This window comes from Solenopsis invicta, chromosome 10 (genome assembly GCF_016802725.1).
Source record: "Solenopsis invicta isolate M01_SB chromosome 10, UNIL_Sinv_3.0, whole genome shotgun sequence".
In the NCBI taxonomy this organism is placed as follows: Eukaryota; Metazoa; Arthropoda; class Insecta; order Hymenoptera; family Formicidae; genus Solenopsis; species Solenopsis invicta.
In genome coordinates, this window is record NC_052673.1 from 8,124,866 (window position 1) to 8,140,406 (window position 15,541).

The 15,541-nt window shown below is 30.7% G+C and overlaps 1 protein-coding gene across 2 annotated transcripts; it reads left to right on the forward strand.

The window, feature by feature from the left end:
* Positions 1 to 28: 28 nt before the first annotated feature.
* On the forward strand, positions 29 to 5,734 carry LOC105202468 (ubiquitin thioesterase trabid). Of its 2 annotated transcripts, none has more exons than XM_011171017.3 (8): positions 29 to 815; positions 1,513 to 2,528; positions 2,784 to 3,065; positions 3,184 to 3,385; positions 3,599 to 3,876; positions 4,233 to 4,462; positions 4,874 to 5,303; positions 5,472 to 5,733. In XM_011171017.3, the coding sequence occupies exons 2-8, from the start codon at positions 1,813 to 1,815 to the stop codon at positions 5,548 to 5,550; spliced, it is 2,217 nt and encodes a 738-aa protein (XP_011169319.1). In that variant the 5' UTR covers positions 29 to 815; positions 1,513 to 1,812; the 3' UTR covers positions 5,551 to 5,733. The 2 variants fall into 2 exon arrangements, with proteins under 2 accessions (XP_011169319.1, XP_039310004.1); XM_039454070.1 differs by lacking the exon at positions 29 to 815 and adding an exon at positions 896 to 917 and having other exon boundaries at positions 5,472 to 5,734.
* The last annotated feature ends 9,807 nt before the right edge of the window (positions 5,735 to 15,541 follow it).

Consider the following 15,541-nt stretch of genomic DNA (forward strand, 5'->3'; position numbering starts at 1 on the left):
GTTTGCGGATGACTGTCAAAACCCACTTCCGCAGGCTAGCGAGCGAGATCGCCGTCGTCGTTGTCACCGCCGTCGTCGTATTCGCGGAGCAATTCGCCAGCATCGGGTGACGGGCGGAGCAGCACGCCGTGGAGCGCGCGCGAACGCTCGTGGACGATGTCGTGACGCGGTGACCAGCGGTGACAGCGACTCGCGCTTCTCGTGTCTTCTACCGTGTCTTCGTCGAGACGAGTGAGAAAGAGAAAGGGCAAGAGCGAGAAAAAGAGGGAGGGAGACATCGCCGCTGTTGTCTTTCCCCTTGTTGCGTCTCGCGATCCGATTTCTCATTGTCGTCTCGTTGTCGGATAATCCCGAAGGAAGGAAGAAAAGAAGGAAGGGCCCCGAGCATCGCGATCGCGAGATTGATCGTGCGCGTACGTGTGCGTGAGCGAGCGAGCTTAACCTACCTACCTACCTGTCCGTCTCCGTTCCCGCGAATGCGAGTTGTGCGCTACGAAAACTGCGCGCTCGCTGGTGCATGAATAGTACATGAGTCGACTGGACGGTGCCGATTACGATCTGTGGGATCTCTCATGGAGGATAGTCGAGTGTGACGGTAGCTGGCGACGTGCGGAGCTCCACAAGGTGGCACGGGATAACATCAAGGTTACCAATTTAACTGCCTAGAGGTAGTCGCGCGCTTCCTCGACCGTCCGAAAAGTAGGATGAAGCTTTAATTTCCGAAATTTCCGGAATCGTTTTCTACGACCGTCGAGGAGGCCACCTCGACGGGAGAACCTCTTGCTTCTCGTTTCTCCAGGTTAGGTTTCCTTCAGGTACGTGAAGAGATATGGAAGATTGCGGTCATGCGGTGCCGCGTGTTCTTCAATTTCGCGAAGTGTGAACGAAACGAGGCGTTCCAATTTTGAATATTCAAAGTTAGTGTTCTGCCTTCATCAGAATAAAATAATTTATGCAAACTTTATGCTCGATGTAGAAGGATTAGAAGCGTGCAAAAAAATGGGGTTAAAAAGAAGGGGTTTGCATTTGAATATTCAACGTTAAATATCTCAAATATCTTTTTAGATTTTGTATATTATTTTCTATTTTAAAAATATGAGCATGATTCTTGTATATTTAAATCTTTATTTCAATTGTGCTCTTATGTTTTCTATGAAACAAATTAGATGTGGAATGAAAGGCGAAGGTGCCATTAAAATAAATATAATTTATCAATTAATGTTTCTTTCTTCACTTTGCTTATTTTTTTTCTTTGCAAAGATATCCCATCAAATGAATCAACTTGATAGCAGAAATTTATTCTTTTTTATTGCTTTTTGAATGTTCTGAGTTTTGAACGTTTTGAGTGTTATCTTTGTAATTTTTCTCCTTTTCCACATTCAGATAACATTTATTTCATTTTGAACATGAGAAGTGCAAAAACATAATTAAAAGCAATAATATATTTTATCTTATGTATACATTATTATATTTTCAATAATATATTTTATATAAATATCTTTCTTTTTTCAGATTCTTCCATCAATGCCCATATTGGCACATCTTTAGCGGTTTTGTTTCATCACAATCAGACATAATGTTGATCACATAACGTATACTGGGTTATAAATCATACTTGGACATAAATCTTCGAATAGACTATGCGTTGAGAGGCATAGAAAATTCAACTAGGATATTTAGGATATTTAATGTCTAGTGTACAATTTGGTGTCATCTTTCAACGGAATATTTTCTTCTGTATCAACAAGTATTGCATCTCTCGCGGCAAAGAGACTAAACCTCCATTGATTAACTCCTCCATCCATTGAAAAGATGACCAGCAGACTTGAGGAGACAGAACAGAAATGGACTTGCGAATACTGCACTTATGAGAATTGGCCTTCTTCCTTAAAATGTACCATGTGCAGGGGCGCCAAGCCTCTTTTGGGCGAGGATATTTACCGGCTTCGGGATCCTAGTCCTCAAAGAGGTTCTTCTAACGTCGCTTCTGGTCCCGTGTCCCAGATAAGCCCTACGGACAATTTCACCTCGCAAAATTACAGCCAGAATTTGCCTTCGGCGGGAAAGTGGGCTTGCAGCATGTGCACTTATCTTAATTATCAGAATACAACGCGATGCGTACAGTGCAGCAATCGAAAGCCGGTCAATCAGTCTGTTAATTCGTTAGCATCGAATCTACATGAACATTTAGCACCGTTGCGTTTGGCCGATGGACCACCAAACTCGGGATCGAATTCCCAACTAAATCCCTCGCCGATTAATCTTCATCCGGAAAGATTGTACAATATGCACCCAGAGAAATGGTCCTGTCATGTATGTACTTATGAGAACTGGCCCAAGGCGACTAAGTGCGTCATGTGCGGTCATCTAAAGGAGAAGGATAGAAGGGATAAAGGTACACTGGGAAATGTGGGGGTGATTTTACCGAGTCCCGAGAGGGAACATAGTCAACGGGGTTTACCGTCACCTCCACATGCACCCTACATTCATCAGACGCAAAGAGAGGATAATTTAGCGATAGGAAGGAGGTACGATTATAACTTATATTTAATATTTCATATTTTTTGTAAAATAAATATGAATATTATAACATTAAATATTTGTTAAATACATATAATATATTATACATATATTATAAAAAGAATATATAAATATTTTAGAAAATATTGAAGGATTGTTGGTATCAATAATTCCGATATTTTATTTAAAAATAAAATGTGTTCTATTCTTTTTTCTTTTAATATAACATAGCGCATATTTGTAACTTGTTTTTAACTTTTTAGAGGTCCACATAGATATACAGAGAGCCGAAATGATAGTTTGTCAACTCCTCAGTCTCCGAATAACTGTGATTACGAGCGCCGATTAAAGCAATTAAGACGCCATACCGATTGGTGTTGGTTGAACGCTTGTCTCGGTATTGTCGAGGGTGACAATACCCCTGTTGAAGCTTATCTGGCAAGTGGCGGTGATCCTGCGCGCCAATTGACGCATTCTGAGGTTTTGCTCCTCAATAGAAGCAGCGCGTTTGACGTTGGGCACACCTTGGTGCACTTGGCTATTAGGTAGATACAAATAATTTAAATGCTTTATTGAAGCTAAATTGATATTATTATATAAAATACAATCCGTAATGTTAGATTAATAGAATTTTACAATAATAATAAATTGAGTTTTTCGCAGGTTTCAAAGGGAAGATATTTTAGCAACATTGCTGTCGCAAATTGAAGGCTCGGGCTCGGGAGTGAAAAGGGTACCGAGTTACGTCGCACCTGATCTCGCGGTACAGATTCGCCGACATGTCACCAATAGTATACGCTTACGCAAGGGCTCGTTCCCCTGTTATTTCGTTACCGACATGGCCACTTTCGCGTTGCCAGCCGAGGTTATTATAACATATATTACGATTTAATATAAATTTTAGGTGAAAACTAAATTCTTTAATTCATTAATAGCCAACGTTTCACTTTTAAGTACTAAATAATCTTTAAATTTCTTTTAAATACTTCTATTTGAAATGTACTGCAATTTTTTGAATTGGTTATATAGAAATGTATATGTGTTATTTTTATATTTGAAATTAGATATATATTTTTAGGTTGAAGATCTGCCGAGTATTGTACAAGAGCAGATGTTAGAGGAATTGTTAGATAAGGAAGCTCAACAGCAATTGGAAGGCGGTGGTGGCGAACCGCCAGCTCTAAATTGGTCTTTAGAAATTACTGAACGATTAGGTAGTCGTTTACATGCGCTATGGAACCGATCGGCTGGAGATTGTCTTTTAGATTCTGCTATGCAGGCTACTTGGGGTGTTTTCGATAGAGACAACGCATTAAGGAGAGCGCTTGCTGATACGCTTCAACAAGCTGGACAATTGTAAGATTTGTAATTAAGTAAATATATAATGTATAATTTTATTTTTTATAATTGGTTTAATTATTTTCTATATAAATGTCTGTATTAAAATTTGGACAGTGATAATGTGCAAATTTATATTTAATGTTAAAATAAAAAAAAAATTAGAAAACAAATTTTCTTTATTTGAAAAAATAATCGGCAAATTAATTGATATAATAATAATAATAATAAAAGTTAATAGAGATTTGTTGAAAAAATTATTTAAAATAATTGTATTAAAAGAAATAAAAGAATATTCAACTAATAAATACATTTCTTTTGATTATTCAGTTACAAAATGAGTTTATATTTTATACAAAACGTTATTTTTTCAGCTTTTATCCTCGTTGGAGAGAATATGAAGCTTCGCAAGCATCTAGAATGTTAGATTTTACTTTAGAAGAAACACAATGGCAAGAAGACTGGGAAAGCTTACTAGCAACGGCCGCTCAACCCGGAAGCGCGTTAGAACAATTGCATGTGTTTGCCCTCGCCCATATTTTAAGACGTCCTATTATAGTCTACGGAGTTAAATATGTTAAAAGTTTCCGTGGTGAAGACATAGGTAAATTTAAGAAAAAAATTGTGTTTTTACTCATTCAATAATTAATAATTTGTATACTTACTAAAATAATTTTACTGAAATATTTATTAATTAAAAATTTTTAATACTTTAAAAATTTATTAACTTTTCAATTTTCTATCGAATATTTATAATCTTAAATTTATAATTTTTTATTTAATATTTATAATTGAATATAAATAGCATTTGATATAAAGGGCTGTAAAAAGTTTTCAAAGTTTTTAAATTTGCTTTGCATTTTAAAGATTTTTTCAAGACTAACTCAAAAATTAAGATTCTAAGATTTAAGATTCTTTAGAAGTTTTTTTTATGATTTTAAAAGAAACATTTTGTTTTTAAGATTATTGAAATTGGGACAATTTGGGACAACTAATTATTTCTGTTATTTTGTAGGTTATGCGAGATTTGAGGGCGTTTATCTACCATTGTTATGGGAACCTTCATTTTGCATCCGTTCACCAATCGCATTGGGTTATACCCGTGGTCATTTTACGGCGTTGGTTCCAATTGAGCCCTACGCCTCGTCCAGAATACCACCCCTTGCAACCCACGGGGTAGTGAGTGGGAACAACAGTCCCCTCGAGCAGCTACAGATCCAGATGCAGACCACCTTTATGCCACTAATGGATCGCGAGCATAAGCTCTTGCCAATACACTTTCTTACGACGGATGAGATTGGTCGCGAGGAATCTATCTACAAAGAATGGTTAGATGTATGTAGAACTGAAGGCGGAATTCTTGTAGCGCAGCAGAAACTTCACAAGAGACCGCTACTGGTTGCACAAATGTTGGAAGAGTGGTTGAATCATTATCGTAGATTAGCGTAAGTAATTTATAATTTTCTTTAGTTTCTATTAAAGAATTATATCTGTAAAGTATACACTAGTTTAAAAAAATAATTCTAATATATAGAATATAAAAATAATTTAAAATTGCAATAAATAATAATAATATGCGATTATAATTTCTTTTTTCTCTCTAAACGTTACAGTCAAACTAACGAGGCACCTTTCTCGAGACCACCTACATTACAGGATTATAGTAGCGACGGTGATACTGAAGATGAATAGTGCAGTAATTTTAAGAGAGAAGTGTTGCGACTGACATGAGAAGCATCTCCATTTCTCACAAGTTTATTCTCGACCGAAAATTATAAAATGGTTAGTATTATAAAACGAAAACTATGCAGTACTTTCATGAATAATTCGATACAGAGAAACTTATACTACGTCCATACACTGGCAATGTACCATTTAAAAAAAAATTAAAAATGCTATCATATCGCTATAGTTGTATCGGTATGGATTTCAAACAAAAATTGTAAAAAAGTTTGAATTAGGATTTACAGACTGTATTAAACTAAAATACATTAATTATTGAGTTACTGCCATTGAAAGAAATTCTTTTATAATTAAATTACTATACATTTGTCCGAAATGTTTAGTTATGACATAGCAAAATAATGCCAATTTCGTTGAAAAAATTTTTTTGTGAAAAAATTATTCTTATTAAATTATTATGATATTAATTTAATTTAAGAAAACTGATATAATAATTTTTATTGTGATGAAACTTGGAAAGAAAATACAAATTTAATTTCTTGATAAGAAAAAGAAAATGTTAAATATAATATATATATATATATATATAAATATATATAAGTATGGAGATGTTTAAACAATACATATAAGTGTTATACAATTCATTGCCAGTGATGATGAGCGAAAGTGAATTGTCGTTTGTTACACATTGTCGAATCGTTTTTGCATAATAATAGAAATTTAATTGTTAGGCTATTGAAAATAACATTTTTTCACTGATAATTTGTAAAAATATAGTCTCGAAAGAGGAAAAGAATTTGACATTTCCTCTCTCTCAAAGTATCGCGGAATTTTGCGGAAATATTCTTACAAATTTTTGAGCGTTCGTTTGTCGCGTTCCATTATAATGACAAACGAAATAATAAGTGTGATTTAATGGCAGATTTTTTAGTCGATCTTTCTTCTTTACAAAGAAAGAAAACTTCGACAGATATCAATAATTTTTTTGAATTATTTCGAGATAATTTTAATTTAAAAATTAATTATTCAAATATTAATCATCAATCGAAAGTTTCTTATCTTCAATTAGAGTCGATAAATAGATAAGCTTTTTAATAATTGAAAATAAAGAAATTTTCGAATTAGAATTTGGTGGATGTAAAAAAACATCCAGTCTTTTTTTATCTTTGAAGTTAATAAATCTCCAATAAAGATAATCAAATATATTTTTTATTTTAGTGAGAAATTTTTATTTAAATGATATACTTTTTCTTGATTACAAAAATCTGCCACTAAAGATCGATGTAGAACACCTTGTATAATGATATGAGTTCCGATATATTCCTGAGATACGATCCTTAAGAATAGTAATCTAGAAAAGTCAACAAATTCCGTGTATAATCGTCTTTAAGTCGTTTCACTTGTTAATAACTTAGTGCTGCGCTAAAGAAATTAAGCAGCCGAACACAAACGAACAACGATCTGTCCGTTTTTAATGATCGAACTCGCGCGAATCCTAGAGCGTTTATCTCCAATTGTGTATTAATAGGAAAAAAAATATAACTAACGGACTTATGAAAAACTGTGCTTTTTGCTCTGTAAAGAAAAAAAAGATTTCATTTTTATGCGAGAGATATAATATATTATTATTTAATAATAATAATATATTAATTTTTCGCGTAAGTGTGGTTCACAATCGTGTTAAATACTGCAGATAACACTATATACGAACTTTTATAAGAAGCGATGAGGAAGAAATTAAAGAAATGAGTAGCACATACGTTTAAGCGTTAGGATTAGTATCGAATAGCCGATACATAACACGCACTCATTTACTTATACATCTAACGACGCATTCTAGCGAATGAACGAGCGATTGTAACAAATCTTCAATCAAAAAAGTACAAAAAATCGCTAGATACGATTCTTCGGAAATGCTTCTTCGTTTTTTCGACGTAATAATAATAGTTTTCGTTTCATACTATTTAATTTTGACAACAACAACAACAACAACAATGTAGCGTCTAGTCCTTTTGCATATAGCACCACATCGCGTTTGTCTTTCTTTTCTAATCATGAATTAATTATTGCGCGAACGGAAGTTATGAACATAATTGAAAAATTAATGAAAGAGATTTGAAAGGATCGAAAGTAGATCAAGAAACCGGTGTAATTCTCGGATTTCGATTTATCAATTTTCGAAATAGATCTCTGAAAAAAAATGAAAGAATAGATAGATATGAAGTAATATAAAATGTAAAATTTTGAACATGATGTGATATGAAAAAGGTTGTATTATTATTATTATTATTAATTTCGACTTACTATTTTTTTGTTTTATTGTTACGCGAAGTATCACCTCCTTTTCCAATTATCTCACACTTAATCCCAACATATCCTGCCTGTATATCTGTACAAGTTAAAACTTAAAAAAAGAAAAAAAAGGAAGAAGGTTTTAAATAGTCATGAAGAAATTTGAATTCGATAAGAATAAGCCCGAAGTATAGCGTAGAATATTGGAAGAAAAATTGTTATAAAATATAGGTTTACTTGAACTTCAGGAACATTTCAAGACTTTGAGTCATTTTTAATTTATTGTACAATGCCAAAAATAAAGTCGAAATATTCCTAAGTAATAATTTATTGTTCTAATGCTAAATACTGCGTTATGATTCGAATTTAGATTTATCTTACATTTGTTAATCTACAAACCATTACTTTCAAAATATAGCTATTTAATTAATTTGTTAATCAAAGAAGTTTTTTTGTTTTTATTTAAATTACAAAATTATTTGATTAAATTAACGAGTTCTATTAATCATCTATTTATTACAAATAAATTATAGATTATGTAAATAAATTATATCTTTCTTTCTCTCTTAGAAAAAAAGAAATCTTGACTGGGATTAATTTTTGCGAAGTCTTCGGTTGTATCCATCGAAATTATATCGGTTTCTGGATCCCTAATTTTCGAGGAGGCCAACAAGTTCAGTCAATTCCAGTGTCCTGTCTGCGAAAGTGGCAGAAGCGAGGCTTATCGCTATCGTTGTGATTGTTAACGTTATATATTACATCGACATATCATTATTGTTATGATAATTATAACGAGCACTGATAATGCATAAATCTGTTACAAGATCAAGATATTTTAAGTACGAAATTGTATCTTTAGAATGAATTCTATTAATCACAGATTTAAACTGTTCTTATAAATTGTCTTTTTTATCACAAAAATGCGATAATGCTGGCTTCTGCGTAAAAAAAGAAATGAAAGTAAGGAACTTTCTCTTCATTGATCTTTGATGTTAATTGTTATTAATAATAACGAACTTTTTGTATTAATGTGTAACTTTTAAATATAATTATCTTGGTTTGGTTTCTAAATATTTAATAATTAGAAATTATTTTATTTATCTCAATTAAATTTAAACAAAGATACTCATTATTAATAATAATTGATATCGAGAAAGTTAATTTTGGAGTTAACTATTATTTAATTAATTCTCAAATTAATTTATTACGGGACACGGCAAGTTCTTTCGACAAAATAGGGAAAAAATGTTAAAAAATAATGAACAATGTTCGACGGAGGTGTTTTCTTCTTGAACAAGTATAGTTTTCTCGATTTCTTGTTGTCAGAATTTACTCTTTGCAGGTGATAAAGTATAGAGTTTTAAAAATTTATTCTCTAATCGGGAGGCAGAATAGAGAAGTCTATAAATATATAAATATAGATATAAATATAGAGTGTGTGTGTATATATATATATATATATATATATATATATATATATATATGTATATATATAATATAATATAAATATTATATATGAGATAATATATCGATGTACAATAATTCGAAATAACAATTTATTATTATTAATTATTATTATTACAATGATTCTGACGATGATTATTATTATAAATAATAAGAAAACATCGAGGTGTGAATCAATAAATGCTGAATTACTTTATGCCATTTTTTTCCTTATTGAAAGAATTTTTCAGGATTTGGTTTTCAGGGTTCAATTTTATGGAGTAAATAAAGATTAACTTTTCAACATAATGATTAATGATTTGCTGGAATTATATTTTTTCCAAATATCCTGAAAAGATTCCAAAATTGAAATGTTCTTTAGACAGTTTTAAATGATGCCGATCTTTTTCATAAATAGTATTATTGATCTCATGTAAATAGTTTTATTTAATGCTATTTCTTCAATTTAATATTAAGTTAATATTATTTTCTATTTTTCAATTTCTATATATTTTTTTTAGTTAAATCTCTATTAAGCAAGCCATTAAAAAAAAAAAAAAAAAAATATATATATATATATATATGCATATATGTATATATTTATTTCCAAAACAAAATAATGATTTATTATGCCATATTACTGAGTATCGAGAAAATCTTCACCTTCTATATTTCGGAAACGGTTCAGAATTATAAAAGACGAAATATGTATTTGATCATTTTGAGAGGCTCTTTTTAGGATGTTGAGACGGGAAAGAGAGATAGCCTCACAATAGTAGGACACGTATTTTGTGAATTTTTATAATTTTGAATTGTTTTTTGAAATATAGGGATAAAGACAGACTTTATAGATACTCTATAAATATAAAAGATTTAAATTAAATTATAGTTCTTCATTAATAGTCTCATTAGTGCGAGAATTGATACTAATTTCATACATGGACATTATATATATAGAGGAAAGGAGTGCTGAAATATCATTTTGTTAGCCATAAAGTTCTATTCATCAGCTTTAGAAATTGATCGAGTATATAGAACAAATGTAATTTACAATTTACTGAAGGAGGAAAATTAATACGTTTGTGAAATAGCAGGAAATCATGAAATAATAATAACTAATAGTGTAAAAAGTACTTTTAATTATAAAAAGTTACAAAAAATAATCCTTTGTAGATCTTATACACTAATAAATGCCACAAAACAAGGTTTTTATGAACATTTTATAAAATATATTTTATTCGAAAAAAACTTTTTAAATAATTTTTTTAGCTTAGAAAACAACTTTTTATAATAATTGCTTTGCTGCAGGTAAACGTTATGCAACGTCCACTATGAGGTTGTAAAGTTGTAAAAGCGTTTTTACGCTTGTAATGCAAAGAGCTTATAAACTCTATGATCATATATCTTACGATCTCTCTCGCATGATATAATTTTTATATGCTCAATTCGTACATTAAGACACACATTAAATTACATTATTTGAAAGCTACATTCAAGATCTTCAAGTTAAACTAAAGTTAAATGTTTTCTAACATATTTCTCACAATTAGGCAGAAACTATACATTTATAAAAATTGCAAAATTGAAATTTAGCTTTTATAAAAACGCAGTGGACACTGTCTAAATAGATTGTAACCAAAAGTAATTTTAACGGCTCTTAAAATGCAATGTAAATTATACGAGATATCATGGTATCTCATCACCTCACGTATATTTTTCTCGTCTTTCCTTTAGTTAATGAATTTAACTAGTTATTTATTTCTGAATTTTATATGTAAATAATATTTTTTCAAAAAAATGAAATTTTAGTTATTCCAATTTTATAATTTCTTGTGAAATTTTTTCTGAGGGATTTAAATCACAAAGAAGACTTAATATATATGTGTTTTATCACTTGATTTGGAGTTTAAATTTCAAGTTAATTTAATTATGGTAACGAATTTCTGTGTCATAGTTGATAGCTTTAAGTCTCTTTATCAAGAAATTGCGAATATTGCTAAGGATCCGAGGCTGGAAGATGATACGATAGAGATCCAAGTATTCTAAAAGTAAATAAATAATTAGTTAATGTTTTTATATAATTGGTTAATATCTTTAAAAAATTCAAAATTATTTATTAATAAACTTATTTTGGCAAAATATATTATTTTCTGCATGTTATTCTTGTAACGCAGTTATGTAAATCTGAGATAGCTCTTGTAACAATACTCTTCCTGCAACGTGAGATGGCAAAGTCATTCGTCTATAACGGTATCAATCTGACTACGTGTAGTTTCAGCTTGCATGTAAACAGTAACATCAGTCAAACAGGTTTGTCGTTCGTGAGTACGTTATTTATTGACTATCGGGAATCTGTGGTAACAACTGAGAGAATAATTTAATTTATTATATTATGTAACACACAAATAATAAGTTTGCGTTTATGCGCGTATATATGTGTTATGAGAAATGTGTATGTGAAATATTATCTTTTAAAAGTTTTCTATAGAAGCTCCAACAGGGGATGAAGAAAAGCATGAAGAAAGAATAAGGAAACAAGGATATAAAAGAATTACTTTGCGAAATTTTTCACGTAGGTACATTTATCATTATATTTTTCATAATTTTTTAATACTAGTTAATTAAAAAAAATTGTTATTAAAAAAATGAAAGAAAGCTCATTCAGTAGAACTGCATTTATACACGAATTAATTTCCATTTAACGGAAAATACTTTGAACATTTACTTCCGTCAAAAACTTCCGATGTATAAAACAATGGATCAGAATTCTGGAACTGCACATTAGCAAGTCTTAAAAAAAAAATAACTAAATTAAAAATTATAAAATGCAATGTTTGCTTTTTGCTTTATATTAGTCAAGAGTATTATATTCAGAAAGATTATTGTTGAAAATTTCTCTTTGAAAAGTCATTCGCACTATACAGTATATAATAACAAGAAATATTGATTCTTAATATTGATTCTAACATTAATTTCCGTGTACTGAAGCTATATATAGTAGATTAGTAGTGAATTGCTTAATCAGTTATTTAGATGGGGCCCAACTTCCGCTCGGAGAAAAGCTCGAAAATGGAATGCTCGTCGCAAATAGACGGTCTGAGTATTTACTGCTTGGGTCATCGTCAATAAATCCAGTCACGTAGTATAATATGTAAGAACCTTCGGAGGACAAGTAGTCCATCTCCTTGGAATCTTTTTCGCTTTTTTTTTGCGGAGGATACAATCTCGAAAAATTAGATTTTCTCCGAAATCTACTCTCGCGTTGCTTTCGTTACAGGAATTTTTATTTTTATCACCAAACTTTATATAAGTGATAATAATAGTAAGCAATAAATAATTTTGATAACAATATTTAAAAAATGATCGTTCTTTTCTCCCCTCTCTCTCTCTCTCTCTCTCTCTCTCTTGAGCTAAATTTAATTCGTCATGAGCGCTTGAGAGAATATCACCTTAGAGCGCTTAATAAACATTTAATCTAATTTAATCTCTTTCTCCCTTATTGACAAAATAATCCGGAAAAATATGCAGGATTTATAGAAAATTTACATATATTGCATCAAATATTGCTGTCGAAATTTTTGTAAATTATATAATAATCAATACAAAATTTTAGCACACATTAGTATAATTCTTATATATTTTTATTACTGTTAATAATCCTATCATTAACAGTAATAAAAATATATCCTATCATTAGCAGTAATAAAAATATATAAAAATTATACTTTCACTTACAAGATAATAATTCTAGTCTGATTTTATTGATTACAACGAATTTGAATGTATTATTAAACAATTTTTGCATAACATATACGTATGTATTACAATGAAATTGAAAATAAGCAATGTGTTGTTGAGATTCATATCGGACGGCAAAGAATGTGGCGACAGACTGTACACGAATCAATATCCGATCTGCGAAACGACCTAGATAACAGAGAATAATTTTTTCATAGCCAGAGAAATGTGGTTTTATTATTTTTAAATTTTACCAATTTTACAGTTTTCTAAATTAATAAGACAAAAAAGGGAGAGTTTCTATCTCCAAAGTTGTATTTTTAAGAAATAGAAAATATTTTATGCTGAGTAATTATAAGCTTAATTAAAGATTAAGTGAAATTTTATCAATGAATGAATTTAAGATATATCTCTGAAATATAAAACTAATTTTTATGCGCTATTTTTAACAATTTCAACGAAGTTATGACGACAGGTACCGAATCATTCATCATTTGGATTGTTTAATTATTTGCGATTGACGCAATCTACAAATAATTTGCAATTCCAACGGTGTTGTGTTACTGTGCGTTTATTTGTAGGGTACTTTTGTTTGACACGGAATCGCCCGTTGATTGTTTAATGATTGGGATATTCTTGCGCGAGTGGATAATCGATTATGAAACCTCGTTAATTACAGACATTTGTATTATTGCGCTGTAGTTGCATTGATAAATAATGATTAAGCGATTTTTATTTCATTTTAAACCACTTTCTTGTTTCAATTAAAAATAACTGTTTTTTTCTTTTTCCATGCGAAAATTAATCATTCACGTGAAAATGCATTTTTGACGAAGCGTTAAAGATTTAATGCTTACACTATATAAATTCGCGCATTGTTATCTATATTACAATAAATTTGTTTTTTTTTTCTTCTAATTCATGGTGAATGTAAATTTACTTCAGTATACAAAACCCAATTTTATTTTCCACTAGTGTTGTCACAGTTTTTATAAATCTGTGACAAATAACTTTTGTAGAGATTAAAGATTTATTTTTATAAAAAAATAATATATTATTGAGAAATAAAAATTAATAAACCCATATAAGAATTGAAAACAAATGTCTAAAAATTTTTTAAACTGTGAACTATTTTTATAACACACGCGTGCACGCACTCATGCATACGCAACCGTTCCTTTTACATTTATTTTATATATTTTTTTACATATTTTTACGATCATTATTAACTTTTCTTTATTTGGAAATAAATCTTTAATCTCTACAAAAGTTTTTTTTTACCACAGAGCCATAAAAATGGTGACAGCATCGGTTGGAAAAATCGGATTTTGTGTAATAAAGTAAATTTGAATTTACTTGGAATTAAAAGAAAAACAAATAAATTCATTGCAATATGGACAACAATGCGCGAATGGATACAGTATAAACATTAAATCTTTAACGCTTCAAATATAAATGCGAGATAAAATTTTTCGTGAAAAATATATTTTTACGCGGAAGATAAAGATTATCCCATTCACAAAACACGTACACACACACACACACACACACATATATATACGTGTACATGTACGATATAATGTTTCATACTTCCAGATACATAATACGAGATCTTTTTTGAAACACTTTTTGGAACATTTTTGTTTCTCTCTAATTCGCGAAAGTAACAAACATCGTTATCGCTATCGCTTGTTTGTACACGCATGACGGATGAGGATCAAGTAGATTGGTGTGATTAATACTCGTGAGACGGATTAATTGTCAGGATTTACTATGACATGTTCATCGGAGAAAAACTCGTCAATTTTGCAGGAGAAGTGCACAAATGCAAGATTTATGAAGCCGCGACGACAATCTAAATCTTGATAATCAAGAGAAATCATTTGATAAATAAATAATTGTCTGCTGACATTACAAGAAACGGTGTATAATTCTGTCTCAGTTTGAGATTTATTAAATCTTTAACACACTCGCCGTATCGAAGGCGTTATTTTAACGTAGCGAGATTAAATTTCTATATATGCCACGGTACAAAGCAATACCCAAATAAAGCAAAATATTCATTGTAATTATACTATATTCATTATTAAAATTTATTTTTGTCCTTTGTCCTTTATCCAGGGGAAACGCGTAACTTCTGGAGCATTCGGTACCTATGTGAATATTTTATTTAACGGTCAGTCCAGATTCATACGCGCGTTCCGCTTTATTTCACCCTAAGTTAAACTTTTTTTCTGTTCCGCCACATGTGCGCGATACACACGTTACGTGACATATATGGATGCTTATACATCTGTATGACAAGAGAATAAGACAGACAAATACGCGTGGGAGATGAGACAACGGGGAGATGATGGATCCCGTTTCGTGTCCCGCGTCAGTTTTTACACGATTACGAAGACACCCTTTCAAACGAATTGAAACACTCGTTTCCTTTTAAAAGAAACATTAGGATATTGATAATCTGTGAGAATCTTTCGGAGATTGAAAAGATTAAAAGAAGGATTATAAAAGAAGAACCATCATT